The 26,487-nt window shown below is 43.2% G+C and overlaps 1 protein-coding gene across 6 annotated transcripts in view; it reads left to right on the top strand.

Annotated features, from left to right (window-relative positions):
• The window catches only part of LOC121283444 (protein kinase C-binding protein NELL1-like), an 839,758-nt gene that overhangs the window by 715,747 nt on the left and 97,524 nt on the right, over window positions 1-26,487 (top strand). For all 6 annotated transcript variants that reach the window (XM_041198022.1, XM_041198019.1, XM_041198018.1 and 3 more), the window contains one exon: window positions 20,854-20,994. In XM_041198022.1, coding sequence (XP_041053956.1) covers window positions 20,854-20,994 — 141 coding nt within the window. The remainder of the gene's footprint in view (window positions 1-20,853; window positions 20,995-26,487) is intronic.

The raw sequence follows: 26,487 nt of genomic DNA, 5'->3' as shown, positions 1-26,487 counted from the left end.
CTTCTAACCTTCAAATGGAGGGAAAGTGATTGATGTAGCAGCTGAAGATGGTTGGGCTGAGGACACTACCCTGAGGAACTCCTGCAGTGATGTCCTGGAGCTGAGATGACTGACCTCCAACAATCCCAACCATCTTCCTTTGTGCTAGGTATGACTCCAACCAGCAGAGAATTTTCCCCTGATTCCCATTGACTCCAGTTTTGCTAAGGTCCTTTGATGCCACACTCGGTCAAATGCTGCCTTGCTGTCAAGGGCAGTCACTCTCGCCTCACCTCTGGAGTTTAGCCTGGAATTTTTAAAAAAGTTCAAAAGTTCATCTTGGAACTGTAAACAAGTAGGCCTCTTCCACCTGACCTATATGGTACTTGAGAAAGAGTTGTTTGTTTGTGTTGAACTGCAAAACACTTTACTTAATGAAAAGCTGGGAGACAAAAAGGCAATCACATGGGATATGGGAAAAAAAACTTAAGTTGTGAACCTGCTTGTTTGGAAGGCAGCTTTGTTGGTGAACAAGCTGAGGAAAGAAGGCTACCTTGACTGGCTCTTTCTCTCTCTACCCTTGACTAAAGTAGTGTGTGGCTATCAACCTGTAGCCAGGGAACCCTCGTATTAGTGTAACTAGTCTGCATTTGGACCTTCAAAGCTGAGACCAGTGGTGAGAATGTCCAGGTATCCACCAGGACCAGTGGCCTGCTTTCACACTAGAGAATTCCAGGTCAACAGCATCGAGACCCTACGGACTTTATCCTTTATTTTATAATGCCCATCCTCCAAAGCCCACCTCTGCAGAGAAACTCTATCTGTCTGTCCTTTGTTTGTCTGTGTGTGTGTTTGTGGGCGCGCTAGGGGAAATCTCTAGGAAGAGGTAGATAGTTATGCTTCCGATTACAATTGTATCTGGCGATTTCTTGGAAGAGGCCTGTTTGTTTACAGTTCCAAGATTAATTTATGACCTTTTTTAAAAAATCCCAGATTAGCATCCAGATGACCAGATCATGCCAGGTCTTTTCATTTTGTAAAAGAAAACTTCAGTCTTGAGAGATATGATTCTATCTGAATAGTATTGAACCAGTACTTGTAACTTGTTAAAAAAACATTTTGTTTAAAAAAATATTACTCATTCTGAGTTTTTGAAAGAAGCCTGGTCAGAGCCTCTTCTTCTAGGTACTAGAGGTATACGAACACAATTGGCTATTTTGGTGAGAAAATTAAACATTTAAATGAATGGTGTGGCCTGTGGAATAGTGGAATTTGATAATTCACGCACTCCTCCCATCCTGGTCATAACAAAAAGGACACAAGAAATAGGAGCAGGAGTAGATCATATGGCCCATCAAGCCTGCTCTACCATTCAATACGATCATGGCTAATCTTGGGCTTTAACTCCACTTTCCTGCTCTCCATTTCCCTCGATTCCCTGAGAGACCAAAAATCTGTCTATCCCAGCCTCAAAAGTTTTCAACCATGGAGCATCCACAACCCTCTGGGGTCAAGAATTCCAAAGATCCACAACCTTTGAGTGAAGTAATTTCTCCCCATCCTCAGTTCTTGATCCGTCCCTCATCCTGAGACTGAGTTTTAGGTTCCCCAACCAGTGGAAACAATCTCTCAACACCTACCCTGTCAATCCCCTTCAGAATCTTATGTTTCAATGGAATCACCACTCATTCTTCGAAACTCTAGTGAATATAGGCTCGATTTGCTCAATCTCTTATAATAAGCCAACCTCATCACCCCAGAGACCAATCTAGTGAACCTTCGCTGTACCATCTTTAATACAAATATACCCTTCCTTAAATATAGAGGCCAAAACTACACACACAATTCCAGGTGTGGCCTCACCAAAGCCCAGTATAATTGTAACAAGACTTCTTTATTCCTGTACTCCAATTCCCTTACAATAAAGGTTACTATGTTAGTTGCCTTCCTAATTGCTTGCTATACCTGCATGCTAACTTTCTGTGATACTTGTACGAGCACAGTCAAGTCTTTTTGAAAATCAACATTTACAAGTTTCACACATTATAAAAAATATTCTGCATTTCGATTATGACCAAACTGAATAACTACACTATACTCTAGCTGCCACCTTTTTGCCCACTTACCTAGCCTGCCTGTGTCCTCCCCACAGCTTACCTTTCCATCTCGCTTTGTATCATTGGCAAACTTAGATAAATTAGTCTCTGTCTCTTCATCCAAGTCAATTATATCGATTGTAAATAGCTGAGGCCCCAGCACTGATTGCTGCAACACTCCACTTGTCACAGCCTGCCAACTTGAAAATGCCCCATTTATGCCCACTCTTTGCCTCATCCATACTAATATATTACCCCCAGCTCCATGAGCCCTTATCTTGTCTGTTAACATTTTGTGTGCCACCTTATCGAATGCCCTTTGGAAACCCAGATATACCACAATTACTGTCCCCCACTTTATCTACCCTACGAGTTAACTTTTGTAAAACCATGCTGACTTGATCTAGTCATACTATGCTTTTCTAAAGTGCATTGTTAAGACTTCTTTAATAATAGATTTCAGCATTTTTCCAATGACTGATGCAAGGCTAACTGGCCTGTAGTTTGCAAAAACATAGTCAGCACATCCACTATCTCTGCAACTATCTCTTTTGGAGCCTTAGGATGTAGGCCACTGGGTCCCGGGGATTTGTCAGATGTTATCCCGTTAAGCTTTTCCACTACTTTTTCCCTGCTGATATTAATTACCCTAATTTACTCACTCTTTTTAGCCCCTAGGTTACCCTCTATTTCTGGTATGCAACTTGTGTCTTCGACTGTGAAGACAGACACAAAGGGCGGAATCGCCTGTGCCCACTGGCGTCAGGCGGGCCCAGTGGCTTGAGTGGACAATATGGCGAGAAGGCCAAAAATCAGTTTCACGACGCCATGAAACCAGTTTGCGATCGTCCACTCAGCATGTCGATGGTGGGCCGAGTTTCCCATCATCAGACATCAGGAACCTCATTGGAATACCTCTTCATATCATTATAAGGCTACCCCGCCGGAGTTATTCCCCCGCCCCCTGCTGAATCATCTACCCACAATCATGCTGACATGTTACACAACTGTATGTAAGCGACGTGCACCTGGCGAGCTGCACTTCGTTCAGGACTTAGAGGTTTGTTTGCCTACCTTGCTTCAGTCAGCACTTGCAGTCATCAGCACTAGGCTTCGCAGTCAGCACCACATCACTTTTAGGGGGGTTCATGGGCAGGTCTCTACCTACCAGACCAGGCATAAAGCGGGTGTGGCTTTGTATGGCAGCAGGGCTAGGGCTTGCTTGGGGAAGGGGGAGAAGTGGCCTCAGGCAAGGGAGGAGGCTGCAGGGTAAGTGTTGTACCGGGGAAGTGGGGTATCCCAGGGTTTGTGTGGGGACACAAGTTGATCTGTGCAAGTGGCCTCAAGGTGGCGAGGGCTGAAGACGTGGTCTCCAGAGGAGATGAGGCCAGATGGAGATTTGAGGGTGTATGGGAAAGAGTGAATGGTGATGTCCCTTGAGCTGGCAGTAAGTGAGATGCCAGTGCATGTATGATGGGCTTGAGTGTGTGAGTTTAGAGTGATAAGATGGCTGCCTTACGCTGGCAGCACAGGTGAGATCATTCATCCTCTTTCTGCACTGGATGGCCAAACTTTTCTGTGCAGCATGGTCACTGGTCACCACTGCCATCACCTATTGAGCCGGAGTGATAATGTTCTGCCTCTCCTGCAGCCAGAGTGGGGGTAGAGGGCATCACATCAAGCCTCCATGGTGTCCAAGAGGCATTCCAGGGACACATCACCAAACCTGTAGTTTTCTTGTGTCTTCTGTCTTCTGTGTAGAGTCCTGGGCTGGAAGCACTGAGAGGTGTGCACGGGGCTGTACTTTAAATATTGCACTCGGAGTGATGAAGCAACGAGATGACGGCTAGGCGGGTGAATCGGTGCCCGCCCGCCGTGGAAACGGTGTGGTTCCCGGGAATGCATAATTACTGTGGTGGGTTTGGGACGATACGGCATGAGAAGGCCAGTGGGTAGAAGTCGTTGTACCCACCCGCTACCACACTTTATTCTATCTGCTTCTAAGGGACGCATGTTTACTTTAGCTACTCTCTTTTTATGTACTTATTCAATTTCTTACAATTTGTTTTTATATTTCTGGCTATTTTATTCTCATATTTTACTTTTTCACTTTTTATCAACTTTTTGGTGGCCCTTTGCTGGCGTCTAAAATATTCCAAATCCTCAGACTTGCTACTGATTTTGCAACATTATGAAAGTAAATTGGACAGGGTGTATATGCCCTGTCTGTTCTGCCAGCAAAGTTGAATTTTATCCCATTAATACCAGCACTGGTAGGATTTTTTTATTGTGTTGCTATACCTTCCCTTGCCATGTTACATACAAGCTCTGGATCGAGAGTTGAAGGCCTTCAGATCTTCGGGCTGCATGACTCTGTTAGTAGAGGGCATCTTAGGAGATGTTTCATCGTTTGGGATGTCTCTCCACAGTCAGAGTCAGGAGAGTTCATTTTACTGCATCCGCTCCACACCAGTCCTGGTGGTTGAGACATATCCAAGTAGACCACGTTTCACTGGGCTTCTGATGGGAGGAGTTCCTCTGGGTCATTAGGTACCTCATCTGGAGGTGATTTGACCAGTCAGTAAGGCGGCAGAGGTAAGGGTTACAGTCTAGGGTCTGGACAGTATGTAAGAAGCTGCCCCTTGACTTGGACCTCTGTATAGCTGGCCCTTTCTGGAAGAGAGGATGACAAAGATTACAGGTCTGCCTTGACCATCCTTGATATAACTTGTCTCCTTATGATAGGTGGAATAATACCTGAAACAGATCCAGATTGCCTACTTTAGTAGATTTCAGGCAACCAATAATAGTTCTGCAATGTGCACTGAGGACAGGATCCAAATTCCTGGCATGGGGAAAGCATTCCCAGATTGGGTAGGTATATTCAGCTGTTAAATAGCACAGGGCAAGGGCAGTTGATCGTATGGAACATGCATGTCGTAGTCCCTGTCAATCTTTGCATAGCCTGTGAATCCTTCTGCAAGGCTACACTGGAATTGCTACCACCCAGATTTCTCAATCTGCCACTGGAGAAAGGAGAATGAATCCACGGGGAGGATTTTAGGCCAATAAAATCATGTCAGAACTCTGTTGACGAATTATAAGAAAGAAGGGCATGGAGGTCTACAGTGGGTAGCATCCCTGCCTCGGAGTCCGAAGCTCCAAGTTCAAGTCCCACTCCAGGACTTGATGGCCAAGGAATGTGTGTTCACAACATGGCCAAACAGGCTGAGTATCAACTTGCAAATCCTTCCAACACACGCCAACAGCAGGCAGTAAGAGCGGGAAAGATTCCTGGTCAGCCATGTTATAGGACCAAAGCTGGAGATTCTACCATCTCTATCCCAACTACAACATGCATGTAAAATTGCATGTTGCCACAGCAGCTTGGACTCCGTATGTTAACTGTAATACGCACAAGGAGAAAAGGTTTGTTGCCTCATTGGAGGACATCGAGGTGGAGAGATGCACATATTGCACTGAGAGGACCGGAAGTTTTGATTTTAAGAAAATTGATCGACGTAGACTCGGATCACTGGCAAAAAAAGTGATGGAAAATGGATGGGGAGTGGAGGAGAAGATTGATGTGAAGAACCTGAGACCTTGAAAAGTGTCGTTATTTACTTAAGCAATAAGAAAATACTGCAGATGTTGAAAGGAAAGCAGAAAGCGGTGGAAGCACTCAGCAGCAACTGTGGAGAGAGAAACAGAGTTAATGCTTCAGGCTGATTACCTTTTGTCAGATAATAACCTGGCCATTGTGATACAGGTTAATCTCTTTCATTCTTTTATTCTTAGATCAATTTTGAGTCCCATCTTAAATAAAAAAAGGGGATAATTTTAACCTAACCTGCCCAGTGGAAAATTGACTGGATCAGGTCTTCAATGGAAAGTAAAAATAGACAGTGTGTAGAGTGGGTGGCCAATTTGATTCATCCAGGAATGGTAGGTTAAAATTTCCCGGAAAGTGTTAGAGTAGAAAGTGCTTTTGGTTGTAGAAATTCTCTCAGGCTCTGCAAAGCCTGACAGTGACCATGACATGCACGTTCTGTACTTTAAACTGCCTTTGCCCTGTGCTACGCAGCAGCCGAATATGCTTGCCCAGCCTGGGAACACATTCCCAATGCCAAGAGTATGGATCCCATCACCAACACACCTTGCAGGACCATTACTGGTTACCTGAAACCTACTAATGTGGACAATCTGTGTCTGTTTACGGGTATTGTTCCACTCATCAAAAGGAGGCAAGTTTGTAGTGATCATGCAAAAGTAATTCTCAAATGGCAATCTTCAGAACCTGACATAGTATAAGGATTTGGCACGTAAAGGTTATTAACGTGGGACTGAGTACAATACCGCCCACACAGTGATGTAAGAGAGCGCATGACTCGCACCTAAGGGTCATTGTCGTGTTGGAGCCATGTGCAGAAGCAAGCATGGAGTCAGCTCCTAGCTTGAATCTTTCCTGTACCTTTTTATCATTCAATCATGGTATGTGGGCATTGCTGATGAGGCCAGGATTTATTGCCCACCCCTAATTGCCCCTGAGAAGGTGGTGGTGAGCTGCCTTCTTGAACCACCATGTAGTTGCATGTATATAGTTTCTAGTAGTTAATAAATAATTATCATTGAACTACCTAATGCTACGAATACCTTAATAAGACCTACCGAACTACACCCAACACCTTACAACACCTGATAGCTTTCAAGAATTTAATTTTTATATTGTTTATGCTAAGCCATTTCCACTGAGCTCTCCATTGTGTTTGTACAATTCACAGATGGTTGATTATCTGCTGGTTGCACCATTACACACACTTGCAAACTTCAAAACAACACCATAAAGATGTGCACATGAGGCCAACATAATGCCTAAGATGAGTCTAAAAGATTTAATATCAGAGATGTTTACAGTCAGCTCTTTACTAGAGCAATTCAAAATGAATCACTCTGTTCCTCACTCTCCCCATAGCCCAGGATCCTGCCCTGTTCCAAATATACAATCACTTTTCCCTCTGAAGAGGCAGTGGTTTCTGTCCCAACCATTCCCAACTGCAAAGCATCCCATGCTCCAACAACCTGCTGTGTAATGAAATCTCTCTTCTCACCTTCTAAATGACAATTTTAAACTGATGACTCCTTGAAATGAATTCCCAAACCGGAAGAAATAATCTTTCCCTATTCATGATCAAAACCCTTCATAATTAGAATCCTGTTTAAACTCCTTGTGGTCCTTTTTCTTGAGGCAATGAGAATAGTCCTGGTATGTGAAGTCACACCCCCCCCCCCACACCCCACCTACCTCCTCTCTCTCTCCCCCCCCCCACTCCACAACGATGTTTTCCCATCGCTAAAATCATCCGCATAAATCTACACTTTGTACTTATTCTGCCTGCGATGCTTGGGGGGATTGCAAGAATGCACAAATGAATTTAACTGATGCTCAGCTAATGTTTTGTACGGATTTCATGTGACCTATTTACTCTTATATGCTCCTATTTATGATAACCTGAAATACTGTTGGTCTTTTTTTATGGTACTATTTGCCTGCACTCTTATTTTCTGGGAATTTTATATTTGAGTCCCATAGTCTAATTGTTGATCCGTACCTTTTCCACGGAGTGAATGCTCCAGTTCCTTGTTTCTCCTCCTCCACAAATGTATTATCGTAAGCTTATGCACATTAAACTCTATCTTCCACCCGTCAACCCATCCCACCAGCCCGATTATGATTTCCCAAACTCTTTTGCAGTCCATCTCAGTCTTTGCCAAATACCCTGCCTTTACATCATCAGGTGAGTTTATAATTGTGCTCTCTATGTCCAAGCCCGTATCAAGAATATATACTGAAGATCTAAACTAGTCCCAACAATGATCCTTAGAGTACACTATCATTGACTCTTGTCTGTGCAATAGCCATTTATCTAAAGTCATTATTTTTTAACTGTCAACAAATTTTCTATCTATGATGTTACATTTCCACTCAATATTTTGTACAGGCTTCTTATGAGACACATTATTGAACATCATCTTTAAAATCCAAATATACTAATGAATTTCTTCCATCTATCCAATCTGTCACTTCTGAAAAGACATTCTATTCAATTTATTAGACATGAGATGCCTTCAACACATTCATGCTGAGTACCCCATGGATTTCTAAATGCTCACTGATTTTCTTTTCCCAAATTATGGATCCAAAGAGCGTAGCCACAGCTTTCATTAGACTAACTGGTCTGGTTACCCAGTTTGTTCTTCTGTCCCTTTCTTTGAACAATGGTGTTATATCAGTTACTTTCCAGTCCCACAGAACAAACTCTACCATCTCCTCTTTGACTTATTATGCTTTTCGAGAAATATTAGGGCTGGTGATTCATCCACCATGAGTTCTGCTAATTTTTTTTACAATTCCTTTTCTGTATTCATCTTCTTCTCTAGTACATCCACATATACCATTATCATTTGTAAAACTAATGTAAAAATCAGTTGATATATTTCTGCCATGCCCTTCATCTTTCATACTGCACTCGCTCCTTCCTCCCTCTCTCACATTACTATTTAACTTTTTACATGCTAATAGGAGACCTTGCTGTCTTTTTTGTTCAATACTTTGTTCTTATTAATTTTTAGCCCTTCCAATATTCTGTTCCATTTTCCCACTACACTTCCTATATCCATTAGGGTTTTCTCTAATATTAACTACTGGTAATTCTGTTATTAGTAATATTATCTACTAGTAATTAATACAACTCTGTTTTATGTTTAAGATTAGTTTTGAACTCTATCTATCTATGAACTCAATTTTTTTGTTGTAGCACCTTATTTTGGTGAGAATTCATTTATTTAGCACCCTTTCCTTTCATATGTTTGGTGTGCCCTTCTCAAGGGTAATTAGGGATGGGTAACAAATGCCAGCAACATCCACATTCCATGACTGAATAAAAAACAGTGATCATTTTCCATTGCTGATCCATAGACCTATTACTTTATCTGCACCAGATTGCTTCTCAAATCGACAAAGTTTGCTTTTCGCTTTTAAATCTTCATTCTTGTTTTACGTTCTTACCTTGACCTTAATGAGATGGTGATAGCTGTTTCCTAATTTTTGTCCCACTCCAACCTCAGTTATTTGCTCCACTTCACTTTCCATAAGGAAATCAGGAAATGCTTCTTTCCTTGGTGGATTAAAAACACTGACCTGGGAAGCAGTCACAAACGCATTCTAAAAATCACTGACCAATTGTGTCCACTTTATTCCAATCCATCTTGGAATACTTTAAATCACCTGGATACTTCACCTCCATTGTTCACTGACCTTCATTGCACATCAAATATTGTAGCATTACTCTTTCAACAAATCATACTCCATTTGTATTTTGTCTTACATTCCAGTGCAAGGATAAGAATTCTTCACTAAAACTGACACTCTGTCACATTTTTATGGTCCATATAATTTCCTGAAAATGTTATAATCATGAATTTTAAATCCTACTCTTGGCCTGACCTAAACAGAGTTATATCATACCCCTTCACAGTTAATAATTCCAATGCTCCAATTTTGTTTTGAATAATTTCAGAGTTCACCTAGGTGGTGGTGGCTTAGTGGTAATGTCACTTGACTAGTAACCCAGAGGCCTAGGCTAATACTCTGGGGACATGGTTTCAATCCCACCATAGCAGCTGGTCAAATTTTAAATCAATTAATAAACCTGGAATTAAAAGCTAGGCGCAGTAATGGCAACCATGAAACTATCATTGTTGTAAAAACCCATCTGGCTCACTAACATACTTTAAGCAAGGAAATCTGCCATCCTTACCCAGTCTGACCTGAATGTGACTCCAGGCCCACAGCAATGTGGTTGACTCTTAACTGCCCTCTGAAATGGCCAGGCAAGCTACTCAGTTCAAGGACAATTAGGGATGGGCAACAAATGCTGGCCTTGCCAGAGATACCCACACCCCATGAAAGAATAAAGAAAAAAAACGTGTACTGCATAATTGTCACTCTAATTTGCCTTAATTCTGACTACTTTAAGTTTTTGGCACAATTTTTTTATAAATGTAAGTTTTCTCAATTTAATTAAGCCAGAGCACTCTCACCTTTGAGTCCGAAGCTTGTGGATTTAAGCTTCCCTCTCGAGACTTGGGGCTAGAATGTTCCAGAAACCAGATAGTCATGCCGTCGGGATTGAAAGTAGATCTGGAGCCTGTGCAGATGGATGGGGGGACCCCAGGCAGGGTCTTGCTGGCTGCAGCCAGTTAAAAGGTGGACCAACTGAGGACGGTAGCCACCGATCAGGGCAGCAGCCACCTGTATTGGTGGAAGCTTAGCAGCCTCGGTAAAGCCATAAATAGGGGTGGCCACTACTGAGGCTGCAGGTGATGCACCAAGTTGAGGCATCCTTGAAGGCCTGGTAAGTTTTCTTGTACTGCGCCAGGGTAAGGCAGGCAAGCCCTGGTGCCCAAAGGAGTGAGCTCTCCAGTGGCGGAGTTGGAGCTGGGAGACTGGCCATGCTACCAAGGGGGCCCTTTGTGGGCCATGGATTGGCCTAAAGAAAGGGCTGTTGGAACCTGCTGGAGGCCACTTGAAAAAACTGGTGGTCTTTCCACACGCCGGAGGCCCATTACAGCACCATTAAAATCCCAGAGGGGTTGGGAACTGACCATTAATCGGCCAATAAATGGGTTCATTTGGCCACTTGCCTCTAGTTGGCTGCCAGCCATGCCGCTGACGTTCCCACTGCTGACAATATCCCCTGGTGGCAGGCAGACATTGGGCTCCCTTCCTGATGCCTCCTGTCTCCAGAGAGCTGGTAAAATTCAGCCCTTGAGCACAAAAATCTAGACTGACACTCCAGTATAGTACGGAGAGTGCGGCACAGTCAGAGGTGCTATCTTGTGGATGGGGCGTTAAACTGAGGCCCTGTATGCTCTCTCAGATGGATGCAAAAGATTCCACGGCACTATTTTGATAAAGAGAGGGGGTGATATCCCCAGTGTCCTGGTCAATACTTACCTCTCACCTTCAATCAACGTCCCTAAAACCGATTATCATTGCTGTTTATGGATGCTTGCTGTGGGCACAAATTGACTATTGAGTTTCCTACATTAGAGTGATAGAGGTCGACAGCACAGAAAAAGGCCCTTCGGCCCATCATGTCTGCACCGGTCAAACAAGTACCTAACTATTCTAATCCCAAGAACAGTGATTACACGCTCTTCATTGATTGTTAAACACTTTGAGATGTCCTGAAGTCTTGAAAGGTGCTATATAAATGTAATTCTCACTTCCTTTAATAAAAACATCCTGTAAATATTTTGGGAAAGAAATTGGATTTCTAGTGCAACATAGCAGAAGTTGCAAGGGAATCTTGCTTCTTCTGTCTTGTGCAGTTACTCACAGAGATGCAGGCTGAAAAGGTAATATTTTTCTCACCAGTGTCCTGGTAATGCCCATTCCCTCTGAGCTGCTACCCTAATGCTCCCCATTAGTACATTATGAGTGCAATACTTCTGCAGGACGTTTTTGCAGTAATAATGCATATTGACTCAGAGTTTGCTGTAGCAGAGTGTTTAATGCTGTTAGCTAAACTTGTTCCTGCATGCATAGGTTTCAGCATTTTCTGCATGCCTACTTACTAAAAGTGCAAGCAGATAACAGTGCAGCAAGGGAAAAAGGGCACCTGAGAGCTGAGTGAACAGGAAAAGCAACTTGGTATTTCCTTAACCAATCAGAAGGATTGGGAAGGAAGTAAGTGTAAATTAGATTGGGTGAATTCAGTGTCAAATCAGGTACAGAAAACAAAATAGAGAGAGGAAAAGAAAGATTGAATCAAGAGAGAGAAGAAAGAGAAAGAAAATGTGAAATGAAAATTGAATTTGACATTCTTAATATCTTTAACAACAATTAATACCTGCAGGAATGATACTCCAGACATATAATATATTCACTTGGTAGTACAGAACTTGAGTATTCCTGAAGAAAGTGACATGCTGGCACAGCTTTGCACTCATCAGGGCAATGCCTAGACCAATCAGAGTCGACTTGCCAACCAATCAGCACCCTTACCTCATGCAGTATAAATTGTTGATCTCTTTGAAATGTGGCATTCTTTCGCCTGTCCTAATGAGTACAAGAGGAAAGGCTTCACCACTATGGGTAGAATTTTCTGGTCGGCATGCAGGGGTGGGCCCAATACGCTGACACGTAAAATGACACGCGATGATGTCTGGTGTGCGTCCCAACATCATCACGTGCCATTGTAATATTTTGTTCGGTGGGTGCACGCCAGAGTCGGCTGTACGCCCACCAAAATGTAAACAGCCTATTAAGGCCATAAAGAAATTAATTGAACCACTTGTGAATGCTGCCCATCCAACCTTAAGGTTGGTGGGCAGATGGAAAGTCCACGCAACCTTCGCGTTTTTCAGGAAACCTCATCCACGAGCGGAATGAGGTTTACTGAAGCTTTTATTAAATAAATAAATAAATTTTCATAAATATAAAAACATGTCCCCATTCATGTGACACAGTCACATGAGGGGACATGTTTAAATAAATTTTTAAATTATTTCTTTAATTATTTTAATTCCCATTCAATCTCCCTAAGACAGCTCCGTGCCTCAGGGAGATTGCTGCACTTTTTGGCATGCATGCGTGAAAAAGCCTCAACTTTCCCTCCTCCCCCCCACCCACACAGGTAGTACTGAGCACTACCGGTCGTGTATTACGCTGGGCGGGCCTTAATTGGCCCGTCTGCATAAAATGGCGGCACGGAGTCAATCGCAGGCGGCTATTGGCTCCACGCCCGCTCCCACCATAGGAAAAATCCTGCCCGAAATCTCCCTTTTTCAGCAATACTCAAGACCGGTCATGATTAATTTTCAATTGTGGAGAGTTTGATTGGGAGTTAATTAACGATTATCACATCATTTAAATCTTGTAATGAAGAGATTTAACTTTCAGTGGCAAGTTTAGTTCAAATCAACTGTGCAAATACAACGACTTCATGATACTCAATGCATGTCAATGGTGAAGCAGACAACGAGATGCTGTTCTCACAAAACTAATAGCGGGAGATACAACTTGGACCAAAAGTTTTGGATATTGGCATTTAACCATGCATCTGCTCCTCACCTGAAGGTACTGTATGATTTACATATAAATAACAAGGAGTGCCACTAGCTTCAAGCTTATTTCAGCAGCAAAATCTGGCTCATTAACTGTCAATTAAGTGAATGGAAGAGGTATCCTTCACTCAAAATAGCTGAATAGTTTTCCATTAAGTAGCGTTACAATTTGATAATCAAGGTTCTTTGTTTCCCTACATTGTTAGCCTGCAGCTCTTTGATTATCTTTAATTAAATGTAGATGGCAAAGTACAACGTACTGACAAAGGTCCCATTAGATTAGTCAGCCTTCTGTACAAGTTCCCTTGCAGGCCCGATATTAGCACACTGCAGGGATTGGATAGGGTTGCGTCCAATTGGTGAACACCGAAGCTTCAGGTCCTGTCAGTGTGAGGCCTGGGCGATTTTAGTTCTGCGGCATTGCCTGTGGTCAATTAGCTGGTCAAAACTGTCAGGCAGTTGTCCGACAGGCAGGAGCAAGATTTCACAGTGGGCTGCAGGCCACCAGTTGGGACCAACGGCAGTCATGTAGGTCATGGAGAGTTGTAGGTGGTGTTGGTAGGTTGTGGGGGTGGGGGTGCGTGGGAGGAGGGGGTGTGGAGGAGCTAGTGATCAGGATGGTTTGGGGACAATGGGAGCGATGGTTTTGGGGTGGCAGAGAGGTTTTGCAAAAGCGCAGGGCAGGGGGGGGCGTGGTGCGAAATCTTCCTTGAGAAATCTAGAAGAACTCCCCTGTTCCCCCAGGCCCTACAAGGAATTTTTTTTTTTAATTTAATTCTTTGGTACTCTTCTGGCCCCTACTACCTAATTTACCTTTCACATTGGTTTCCTCACTTAGGCCATCAATTAAATTAACAGTCTGACCTTGATGACACAATCAGATCTCAAACTATATATTTAAAAGGGGGATCTGGCCTGTTTCTGGTTGTGTCGTAGAAAATTCCAGACTGCGGAAGCAAAGTGGGTCATTGGCGGGACATTCATGTCTGAGCCAATTTTAACTGGGTTTTAACTGATTATTAACAGGGTTAAATTTGCCCCTTTCTGTTGAATTATTCATAATTTTGGGAGGAGAATTTTACCAAGGAGGAAAATGCAGCTGATATTCCAATGAATTCTTTAAAATTCATCCCAATCCTGTGAATTTACTGGATGTATGGTCAATTGTTTGTTGCCAACCAGTTGCCAGCAGCTTCCTGCCAGCCCCCACAACCATAAGATTGGCTAGAATCACTACATCAGTGTGTTACCAGAGGAGATGAGGCCAAAGTGTGGAATGTTTATGAGCTCGAAAAAAAAGTGAACTTTATCTATAGCGGGCTAGGTTAGGTTAGTGTAATCCATCATGTGATTCAAAGTTGAAAGAAGAAGGGAATTAAGATTTAAACTTGTACCATGCTTAAAGGCAATGGTGGAAATAAAATCAAGGAGCTTTAACCTTAGCTGGAGTTTTGCCGACTTTAGTTAAGGTGATCTCCACAAATTATGTTCTTTATACCAGGAGAGTGGTGTTTCAGGCTGGTTGTCATAGAATCATAAAGATACAGCACAGAAGGCAGCTGTTTGACCCATTTTGCTTGTGCCAGCTCCTTGAAACAGCTATCCAATTAGTTCCTTTCCCCGTAGCCCTGAAAATTCTTCCCCTTCAAGTATTAATCTAATTCCCTTGTGAAATTTATTACTGAATCTGTTTCCACCAACTTTTCAAAGAGTTTATTCCAGATCATAACAACTCGCTGTGTGAAAGTAAAAAATTCTCCTCAAGTAATAAGTATGAACTTAATGTAGTAGTTATCTACATGGTTATTAATAACAGTGACCATCATATACTTAGCAAATAAAGTGTGAATACAACTTTAGATAGTAAGTGTTATGGACAGGAGAGAAAGAAACTGAACTTCTTATCCTCCCCCCATCTGTTCATAAGCAGAGATGTTTTTGAATTATTTTTAAAGTGGGCTGTGGAGTGTTTCCCCAAATCCTCAGTTTGTGTGATCCAATTTATTAAACACTCGCAGCAAACTCATGTTACAATTAACTCAGAAGTTTAATTTATTCGCATTCAAACCTGGTGAGGGGTGGGGAATGTTTGCAGCCTCTCACACACACACACACACACACACACACACACACACACACACATAGTAAAGGAGGGGTAGAAAAGAGGAAGATTTACAACTAAGGGGAACAACAATCAAAGAACCACAGAAATGAATATTAATTCACATGATTTCCAAAGTCCAAGAAGTCAAAATCCAGAAGGTGTTTCCTTCGTGGTGCCATTCAATCCATATGAGTTTCTGGTTGGAGACAATAATACAAGAGTCCTTGAAACAAATGACAATGTGGCACAATGATGTTTCTGCGTTGATCAGAGACTTTGAGGCTTAGAAGAGTTAAGAGATGGTAACTGGCTGCTTGCTTAACCAGGCTGCTGGAGTTCTTTCCAGTTGGTATTAAAACAGCATCTGAGGGTTTCTCAGTTCTCAAAGGAATATAGAGATTTTAAAATGGTCACTTAAGTCAGGTGACCTTCTTTCTCTACAACGATTCCAAAAGGATGTTTATCTATTATCTGGAACGGGATGTTGGTTTCAGGACTGATAATCGCCCAGCCATTAGCCTTTGAAAGAGCTACCATTTATACTGAGATTCTTGTGTCAGGAACCCGCTAGAGGGGTAAGCTGATCAAGATGCAAATGATATCCATTGTCCCCTCAATGGACTTTTGAAATGGACCTGGACAATCCTAGATGTGACATGGGTCTGTTAACATCTTTGCAGGCATAACAAGTTTCAATCTGTGTGTCCCCTGGTTTTGTGATTATAATGTTCTTACAATTGGGTGTGAGATTCCATGGTGATGAGTGGATGATTCTTTTGTTCTTGTAACTCTGGTTGGTAGCTTCCAGAACAAAAGGCCAATCCTGTGGTCATATGACTTGTAGCAACCATCCTTTTAGTTCAGAAGAAAGTCCATTTTAAAAATAGCAAAAGACAAGAAAGTTTTGACATATACAGTTGTGGATTTCTTTTCTTGCCTTACTGACGTAAGATAAGGGATAAAAATTCTCAGGATGCAAAGATGCCAGCAGAAATGCCACAAGGCAGGGCTTCTATCTGCTCTGACTCTGACTCTGCCATGAGCATGTCCCAAATCTCAAATCAGGGTCTTCACTCCACAAGCAATGGGTGCCACTGCAGTCTCAGCATCAAAGCGGAGTTAAACCAGCAGAAACAGCAGGGTGTCAGGGAGATGCTTTGCTACTTTGTTGAAAATGATCAAAGGTCAATCAGGCCGAAGATTGAAAATCTTCCAGTGCAGTTTCCACAATGGTGGAGCCCAAATAAGCACTCCTCTAGTTTGCCATTGTAATCTGCCTTTGTGGAGCTTGCATGCGGCCTGGCCCAGCCCAGCCCATGCTGGACAACAGGGCTTCAATATTAACCACCCCCATGATGCGGGGAAGGGCAGCGGTTAAAGACTTAACTATGGGAATGCATTCCCAACAGGGCACACACACAACTGGCAACTTATGTCAAGACTTCACAGTGTTGAATAGTGAGGAAGCAGAACACTTCAGTAGCACTTTTAAATCAGTTTCCCATTGTGCATTTTGGAGCCTAATTTAAAATTCACAGCTGCAGTGCTGGTTTCACAGGGCTGGGAAACCCAACAATGAAAATAAGTGACTTTTGTAGCACACCTTGTGGGTCAGAAGGAGCAGGAGGGCTGCCCTCGACTCCTCGGGCAAATCTTCAGCCTCCCATCTGCTTCAATTGCCAGTTTCCCCTGTGTCCCTCCAGCCCCAATGCTTCTCTCTCTGCCAAAGCCCCTATTGCATGGGACTGTCCACAACTGACCCCAACTGTGGATTCCCATTGTTGGTTTTCCTACCACTGTCAAAATGGCCACCTGATGGGCAGGAAATAGAAATGGAAAATTATAATGAGATCCTGCCTTTAAGATCAGCCTTGCCAGGGTTTCCAGCTTTTTTTGGTTTCTATACTTTAACCCATTGCTTGTGGAGTGAAAACCCTGACTTGAGATTTGGGATGTGGTCGTGGCAGAGTGACAGATTGTGGCTCTGCCTTTTGGCATGTCTCCTGGTAACTTTGCATCCTAAGAATTTCTATTCCTCACTACCTAGTTATGTTCACATGAATGTATAGGACTCTTTATTTGCCGAGGATATGATGACCACTGTTTATTAATAATTATCAAAGGTACACAATAAAGCTATCCTTTTGGCAGCAGCCCTAATAGATTCTTAACCATAAAATCCAGGAAATATTAACCAAGCTGAGAAATTGCTTTCACTTGAAACAGAAGCACCATCTACGGCTTCCCAGAATTTCTCCACGCCGATGTGCTTTTTCCAAAGGGAGAATTAGAACAAACTGTTTCTCAGGATAAATATTCTCCTGGCCCAAAATGAAGTTGCTTTCTTCAATTAAAAATTTTTCACAGCCTTTCAGCACACTCTGGAGTTGGCCTCAGTGGGACTTCCCCCATAATAACTACTACAGCTGAAAACCCATTTTCATAAATACCTTTTCATCTCTTTATCTTAGTTCTCCATTGTCTTTAAGTATCCTTTTGAAAACTTAAGTTCCCAAATATCAAAACCTTTCAAGTTCCTATTTTACATCTATTTCTGGTCAGTAACATTTAACTCACAACTCTCCTGTAAAATGCAAATGTTCTTTGGTTACCTTTGTGACTTCTTCGAAATGCAAGTTACAAATCAATTTCAAAACTTATCTCCAAATGTTAACTTCAGACCTACCCTGGTTACCTTGTAAATTAACAGCCATATTATAAAATGCAAGAAGATAACACCTTTAGTCTTTCATCCCTCAGACTCTGCAGACAATCTGACTCCAACACCCTCTCCTTTGATTAACCCTGGACACACACAGACACAGCTTACCCTTACCTACAAAGAATATATACATAAACACAGAAAAATAAAAATATACATATATCACAATAGCTATAACATTAAACTCATACTTACTACATGAGGAAAATATTTTACTTTCACACTGAGCTTTCATGATCTGCTTGAAAGGTTGGTGGAAACAGATTCAATAATAAATTTCACAAGGGTATTAGATTGTTAATTGAAGGGGAAGAATTTTCAGGGCTAAGGGGAGAGGAATTAATTGAATAACTGATTCAGTTGATGAAGGAGCCAGCACAGCCAAATGGGCCAAATGGCTTCTTTGCTGTACCTTTATGATCCTATGATAACTAGTCAGGAACACCATTCTTCGGGCATAAACAATGTTATCTGTAGTGATCGCTTGAACTAAAGTCAGCAAGATCCAGCTCCTTAATTTTTCCCTTGCCACATTGGAGCCCTACTTTTTGCTGGCATCATTGCCACTGGCAAGAGACAAATCTGACAAGATTTATTTATTTTTCATGGGATGTGGGAGTCACTGGCAAGGCCAGCATATATAGCCCATTCCTAATTACCCTTGAGAAGGTGATGGTGAGCCACCTTCTTGAACTGCCGCAGTCCATGTGGTGTAGGCACATCCACAGGCACTGTTAGGAAGGGAGTTCCAGAATTTTGATCCAGCAACAGGAAGAAACAGTGATATAGTTCCAGGTCAGGATGATATGTGGCTTGGAGGGGAACTTGCATCTGCTGCCCTTGTCCTTCTAGGTGTTAAAGGTTATGGGCTTGCAAGGTGCTGTTGAAAGAGCTTTGGTGAGTTGCTGCTGTGCATTTTGTAGATGGTGTGCGCGGCTGGGAGACCCCAAGGGTCTACCCCTGCCCTGACACATCTCTAGAGGGAGAAGAGGAAATGCTCTCATTTCCCCCTCTCTTGGAAGGTAGTGTTGCACCAATTAAGGGATAGTGTTCAGCTGAAGATTGGTTCCAAACTAAATTCCAAACCTTTGATTGTCACAATCCTTAAATTCTGTCCCATGAGAATGCAGAAGTTTTTGGCCTTGCCATTTTGTATTTGATTAGTAGGAGATTCCTTTCAAATTGCTTGGGAAAATGACAATTTGGTGAGATATATTAGTGATTAGTAATAAATGGATCCCAAGCCACGTGGTGAAGTATGAACCTAAATGCAATTCCTTTTCTTGGTAGTTGGTTTATTTACAGAATGCAACATTACATGTGTTTGCCTCCTGCTCACCAACTCAGTGTCCTGACAGTCTCCCTTTACAGGTGTTCTAAGTACTTAATTAAGCAATGCCCTTCACCGTTGTATCATAACAACAGTATTAACATACCATTAACCATCAGATCATCGCTTAATGCACCAAATATTAAAGCTTGTGATGCATCTGATTGCTGTTTTTTACATTATTAAGTTTAAAGTTGACTTGTAAAAAGAAACGCTTTGAAGTTCACATTGGCCTGAATTTTAGCACGGGATCGGCCGGGAAACGGACCGCTGACTGTGATCAGCCCCCAACAACGATTTCATGCCAGCCAGCGTGAAGCGCGCGCTGAAAACCTCAGTACTGTTGGGCTGGGGGCAGGAGGAGGGAGGGCAATGACATTAACACGGGCAGGGGCGAGGGCTGAGAGAAAACTCCCCGAAGGCAGAGAGCTGCCTCAGGGAACTGCAGACCCGAAAATGTCCCAATAAAGTTTTAAAAAGCCGAGAAAAACTGTCCAAGCATCACAACCGGGTACCTGAAAATATAGATAGTAAAAATGCTGCCCACAGATTTTTATTTTTATTTTATTTCATTACGGAAACCTCACCCCGCCCTTGAATGAGGTTCCATGAAAAACGCAGAGGCCGCCTGGTTCGCCAACCATAAAGTTGGACGGGCGATGAGGAATAGCAGACAATTGCGCCATTAATAAGCTTAATTGCCCCCTTAATTGTCGGCAGGCGTGCTTCCAGCTTTTGCACATGCCCGCCGAATGCAGTATCACGCGAGTGTGCGATGACGTCAGGATACTCGCCCGATGTCATCTCGTGCAATTTCACGCCCGATCGGGTCAGGCGTGTGCCCGCCCGATCAAGGTAAAATTAAGCCCATTCGCTTTTCTTCGATCACCGTCTTTGTGAGTGCCAAGTCCATCCAATATTTGTGGCAGGAACATAGAACAAAGTGACAATTTAGCTATTGCATTTGAAAGATTGGAGATTTTCAAGGCACAGCTTTAGGTTTTCGGGTCACATAAAAATTGACGTTTTCCTGAAGAGTATTTGTGATTTAATGCATTCATACAGAAAGACGTGAGGAAGGTGAGTTGAATGACAGAAAATAAAAGCTTTACCGTTATGGCTCAGTTGATCACGCATAGATAGGGAAATGAGAAATGAAAAGTGAGTTCTACTGTCACTGGGAGTCTTTTTATGGACCATTAATACTTTAAGATATTTTTTGACAAATAGCTATTTAAGGAGGTATTGTCATTGTAACATCAATCATAGCTTAATGGGCCCATTTTGTCTTTTGTATCCTAACATATGCCCTTTTACTCCAGGAAAATGTAGTGAAGATATTTGTGAAGCCACGTAATTCTGTTTCCACAGTAAGTGTACTGGTTACTAAGGTTCACACTGAGCAGGACATAGAAATCATAAGGTGCATCAGTTATTTGTGATGTGAAATTAAAGAGCTGTCCCTCACGTGTCCTATTTTTATGTGAGACAGATATTGATGAGTGTGCCGAAGGCATCATACAGTGCCACAAACATGCCCGATGTGTGAACCTACCGGGATGGTATCACTGTGAGTGCAGGGCTGGTTACCATGACAACGGCAACTATTCATTCACCGGAGAGACCTGCATTGGTAAGCAATTAAACAAAATTGTTATCATTCCAATAGATATCTGTTTATTTGTATGTATAAAAGTATAAACTTACAACTCACTAAAATTTGTGTTTTCTCTAAATTACTGTTGCTCCTGAGAAAAAAATACCTTCAAGATTTATTTTGTCTATTAGAGAGAATAATGCAGTGCAGAGGGAGTTCACTTGTAACTCATTTTAATTGAGCTTGAAAGTCATTCTGCACACAGTCTGATTGCCAAGGGATTTTCGTTCTTCCATATTCCATAAGGGTTTGATAACATGGAACTAGTTTTGTTTTGTCAGGCAGAGGGTTTGTGGACAGAGAGGTATGGGGAACTAAGCCCAGCTCTCATCCATTTCCAGTAGCACTGATAATCGCCATATTAATATTAATCTAAAGGGTTTGCATGCTCAGTTAGAGCATGCCTGGTCAATTGTGGCACAGATTTCAATGTTGCAAAGCCTTCTCTAGGAAATCAACATTCAGCGCATAATAATTGTCATTAAAATTTGCCTGCTTGTCAAGAAATTTCATGTTTCATTTGATTAACACTCTGACAGGAATGTTGAGCTACTGAGATTGTTAAATTGAAAACTTTGCTTTGGCTCTTATTTGCACAGAATTGACTCATTCAGTTCCTTTTGAGACTGAAGATTCATTCCTCATAACACAGACCTCTAAGACCCAGAACTCATCAGTCGGAACTGGACATGTTGCGCGAGTTATGTTTTCAGTAAAGCACAGTACAGGTTGATCATGACTTCCTTTCATTCTCGCTGGGTTGTCAGGGTCCTTCATCAAAGGAGTTTAGACAGCCTTGGCCTCCTTCCATGTGAATGAAGATGCACAGCACAAAACAACTCACAATTCAGCGAAAATTGCCAAAAGGATGACAGTCACACTTGTAGAGATTATGTTCTGTGTTGGAGATGGAAAAATCTACATGGGTGCAAAACAAATAATGCTGAGGCTGGAGTCAAGGCAACTTATTTGGACAGATTAGTAATAACTTTACTCTTGAACTGGGCTATGTTATAACTCATATGAAAGTTGATATTGACCCAGTGGGGGTACTTAATTTCACTGGCTGATAATTGCTCTTACGCGCTTGTTATTATTACTAAGGAGGGCCTCTCCACCTGTTTACCATGACATGCACCATGGAAAATGACCATCTGGTGTCCATTGATTGAGAGCTTTCCATAACCCACACGCACTGCAGAACATTGACTCTTAAGTCAGTGCAATCTACAGTGCTTATTATTTACATTTTATTGATTCCTATTTCCAGTTTATGACTCCCACCCTCCTCCAAAGACATTTGTAGCTGTTTTGGTGGGCTTGGGTCTGTCCAATTCACTCAATTGTCCCTGGAACAAAACAGGAGAAAGAAAAAAGAGACTTGCATTTATATAGAGCTTTTCACAAACACTGGAGGTGGCAAAAAGGCTTGACAGCAAAGAACCTTTTGAAGTATAGTCATTGTTGTCATATAGGAAATGTGGCAACTAATCTATGCTCAACAAACTCACACAAACAGCAATGTGATAATAACTAGGTATCTGCTTTTTTTTGTGATGCTGATTGAGGGATGATTATTGACCAGGAAACTGGGAATACCTCCTCTGTTCTTCTTCAAAATAGTGCCGTTGGATCTTCTAATGCACCCAAGCAGGTGGACAAGGCGTCGGTTAAAGTCTCATCTGAAAGATGGCACTTCAAACAGTGCAGTGTTCCCTCAGTACTGCACTGGAGCATCAGCTTTGATTTTTGTTCTCAAGTCTCGGGCCAGGATTTTACAGCTCCACCGCTCCCCCCACCCCACCCGGGCAAATGTGGCAAGCCATTTAAATCTCCCTTCAGTTCGGCAGGACTATAATATCCCGCCGGGCGGGAAGGGCTGTAAAATCCTGGCCTTGGAGTGGAGCTTGAAACGGGAACCCTGTGATTCAGAGGCAAGCGTGCTACCAACCGAGCCACAGCTAATAACTGGCTGCCTAGAATAGAGGACATGTTCATTTAAAGCACTGACATTTCTCACTTTGGACATGAAAGTCCAGCAGTTTAAAAAGATGAGTGAAATATTCTCATTACTTGAAAATGCCAAGAAAATAGTACTTACCAAAGACTAACCTCACAAAGCCTTGAAATCCACCATCGAGTGAAATAGCCTTGGGGGGGGAAAACTGTTTTAACGAGAAATTTTCAAGAACTGTAAGAGTTGACACACTCTTATGATGCATCCACAAGCATTGATCTGCAACAAATTGTCTACAATATAATACAAGGAAAACCTTAAGTCACCTTTTCCCTCTAAAACATGTTGCACTTGCCACAGGTCATATCTGCAGTATACATACTCTACCCTAGAATGTTATTTTTTGAAAGAAATCTATCTAATTTGTCTAACAGGGACTTCATGTTGTTGAAGGGTGAAGGAGTCCAACCTTGCTTGTTGGAGCCATTGTTAGAAAGTTAATGGTTATTATTTCTTCAACAGTTTTCTCACACCAGAGAAAGTTAACCCATGTGTAGCATATCAGGCTGTTAATACTTGGGACCTATGCACAGATTTGATCGTAGGCTTTCATTTTATTTCCATCAATTTTGTCTCCTCCTCAAGGTGTTGAATCTTTTGTTTACAGGTGCTGGACATGCTCTGCTACCTCATCAAACAATGGCTATCATGTAAGGGTATGTGTGAAAGGTTCTTTGGCTGTGGGAAGCATCACACCTTGGCAGATCTTCCCATTACCTGACATCGATATGCATCCTTCCAGCAGAATCAGCAGGATCAAGAATAAGGCCCTTGGCTGACGTTTCCCTTGCTAAAGCCAAATTCATTGTTAGTGTCACTTTTGCTGATCTAACTATGATCAGCTGACTTAGCGCAGACTGGGATTCAATTCTATGAAAACGGTTCCGCTACTTACATGATTATTCTGTGTATACTGAGGAAACTCATTTTTTAAAAAAAGATTTGATTTTAAACCTTTTGCAGTTTCTTTCGGTTTTGAAACTGAGTGATAAGAGCAGCTACCTGCTGGAGAGTGACATCTTGATGGCAGTGTCTGGCTGGAGTTTCTATAACAGAATTCTAATCTTAATAGAGCTGTCACAACATTGCAATCTCTCACCTACATCGATGGAGTCTGGCAACTGAAATAAAAAAAAATAAACATGGGGTTATTTTTAATTTTTCACTTACTCTGGCATCTCAGAGTGTTTTTATTAAATAATTGCAAAAACTTACTTCAATACAATGAATCGGGTGGAGACTAAATCCAGAGGATGTATTTGTGAGCCACAAGTACATCCTCTGGATTTAGTCTCCCCCCGAGATGAGCCATGTGCTCCAGGTCTTAAGTGTAATATTGATCAGAATTTTCCGTGCCCACTGGTGTTGGGCGTCATGGTGGGCGTGAGCGGACAATATGGCAAGAAGGCCAAAAATCCGTTTCACACCGTCGTGAAACACGTTTACAACCATCCGCTCCACCTGTTAATGGCGGGCCACGTTTCCCACCACTGGACGTCAGGAACTTTATTGTAATACCATTATAAGCACAGCTCGCCAGAATCATCCCCCCACCCCCCCCACGCTGGATCGTCTGAGCATATCAGCGTGCATTTCGCAACAGCGTTTATAAGGTGTGCACCTGGCGGCTGCACTTTGAGGGGAACCCGGAGGTGAGTGCACAATAACACTGCGCAGCGCCCGCGATTGGATCTCAAGGTTGAGGCACCACGTGTTCAGGCGAGGGCACGGCAAGTTTCTTTTTCCCGGCGGCTGACAGTGCAGTAACGGGGCAAGGGCCACACTCCGGTCAAGATGTGATGGGGAGGGAGGGGGTGCAAAGACTGCACTGCAGTTCATGGTAATGCACAAGAACATCAGGGTTGGGGGAAGAGGGGAGGGAAGCGGTCTTGTGTCGCTGGCTGGCCAGCATTTATTGCCCAACCCTAATTTCCCTTGAGAAGGTGGTGGTGAGCTGCCTTCTTGAACCGCTGCAGTCCCTGTGGTGTAGGTACACCCACAGTGCTGTTAGGGAGGGAGCTCCAGGATTTTGACCCGGCGACAGTGAAGGAACGGCGATATATTTGATGATAGACATCGCGGGTTTGAAAGGTGCTGCCCAAGGAGCCTTATATCAAGTGACCATTCCTCCGCAGTTGAGACAGTTCAGGCGCAGCCACATTGATATGATTGGAGTTGGTCGGGCCTCCAGCTTATCTGCCCACTCAAGCAACACAGAGGCATGAAAGTGGCGCCAACTGCACCAGAGCTTTTCACTGCTCGGGAACAGACTGCAAACTAATGACCGTTTTTGTGGACTGAAGAACAGTTGGATGACTGGGCACGCTGTACAATCTCCTTGCTAACTCTGGCCATGGAGCAGTCACTGGTGGAGATGCTCACAGCCCATTGCAATCTCATCATCCCGGTTTGGACCAGTCTCCCTCATGGTTCAAGCTGACAGCACAGCCTTGCAGTGCGGGTTAGGAGAATGCCTGTGCCTGAGCTGAGAGCACAGCATGCAGCCCAATGGGCAAAGCTGCCGCCAATCAGCCAGGTGGAGTGGGGAGGAGGTGGGGGGGGCGGTGGGGGGGGGGGGGTTGGTTTCAGGCACCCATGCAGTGCAGTAAACTCTGGCCATCCAAGTGATGGCCAACACTCCCTGGGATGTGATAAGGGGCCTCCAGAATTAACCAAGAGTGGTTCCTAGAACTCCCAAGCTAACCCACGTGTCTCTCTTTCATCTTGGAGGAGTATATCAGTAGCATGGAGCCTGGTGAACAAGCTGTATGCTTCGTGTCTTACAGAGAGTGGAGACAAATGGGAAGAGAGTGATGGAAGTGCCTGGCTGGGCAGTGGGAGGAGCAGCACCCTCAGGAACAAGGGGCAGCTGGGGCTCCCACACAGGCCATTGAAGAGCCACAGCGAGCCATTGCTGGTTGGTGCCTAGCTAGACCCAGGATCTACAGATGGAGCTTGTCATTCCAGCAGATGACTGACAACCAGTGTTGCCGAAGACTGCACATGTCTAGGCAACTGGTCAATGACATCTGCCACCTGCTGCAGGATTTGGTGTCATGGGGACATGGAGAGCATCCACTGTCAGTGGCCGTGAGAGTGACCACGGAGCTCGATTTTTACACCAGTGGCTCCTTTCAGGGCTCCACAGGTGACTTCTTTGAAATATTGCAAGCCTCCATACACAAATGCATCCATGAGATCATGGACGCCTTCTTCACAAAGGCACACAACTTTGTGCATTTCACCTGGGGTCACGATGCAAGAGCGCAGGGATTTATCCAGATCTCAAGTTTCCCACAGGTGCAGGGTGCCATCGACTGCACTCACGTGGCACTCAGATCTCCGTCGCAACAAGGGGTCAACTAAGTCAACTGCAAGGGCTTCCACTCGCTGAATGTGCAGCTGGTGTGCGACCACTACAAACGCATCCTGCAAGTCTGTGCACGGTGTCC

Source organism: Carcharodon carcharias, chromosome 10, assembly GCF_017639515.1.
Source record: "Carcharodon carcharias isolate sCarCar2 chromosome 10, sCarCar2.pri, whole genome shotgun sequence".
Classification (NCBI taxonomy): domain Eukaryota; kingdom Metazoa; phylum Chordata; class Chondrichthyes; order Lamniformes; family Lamnidae; genus Carcharodon; species Carcharodon carcharias.
Note: the sequence above shows the minus strand (reverse complement) of the source record. Positions and strands in the feature narration are given on the sequence as shown.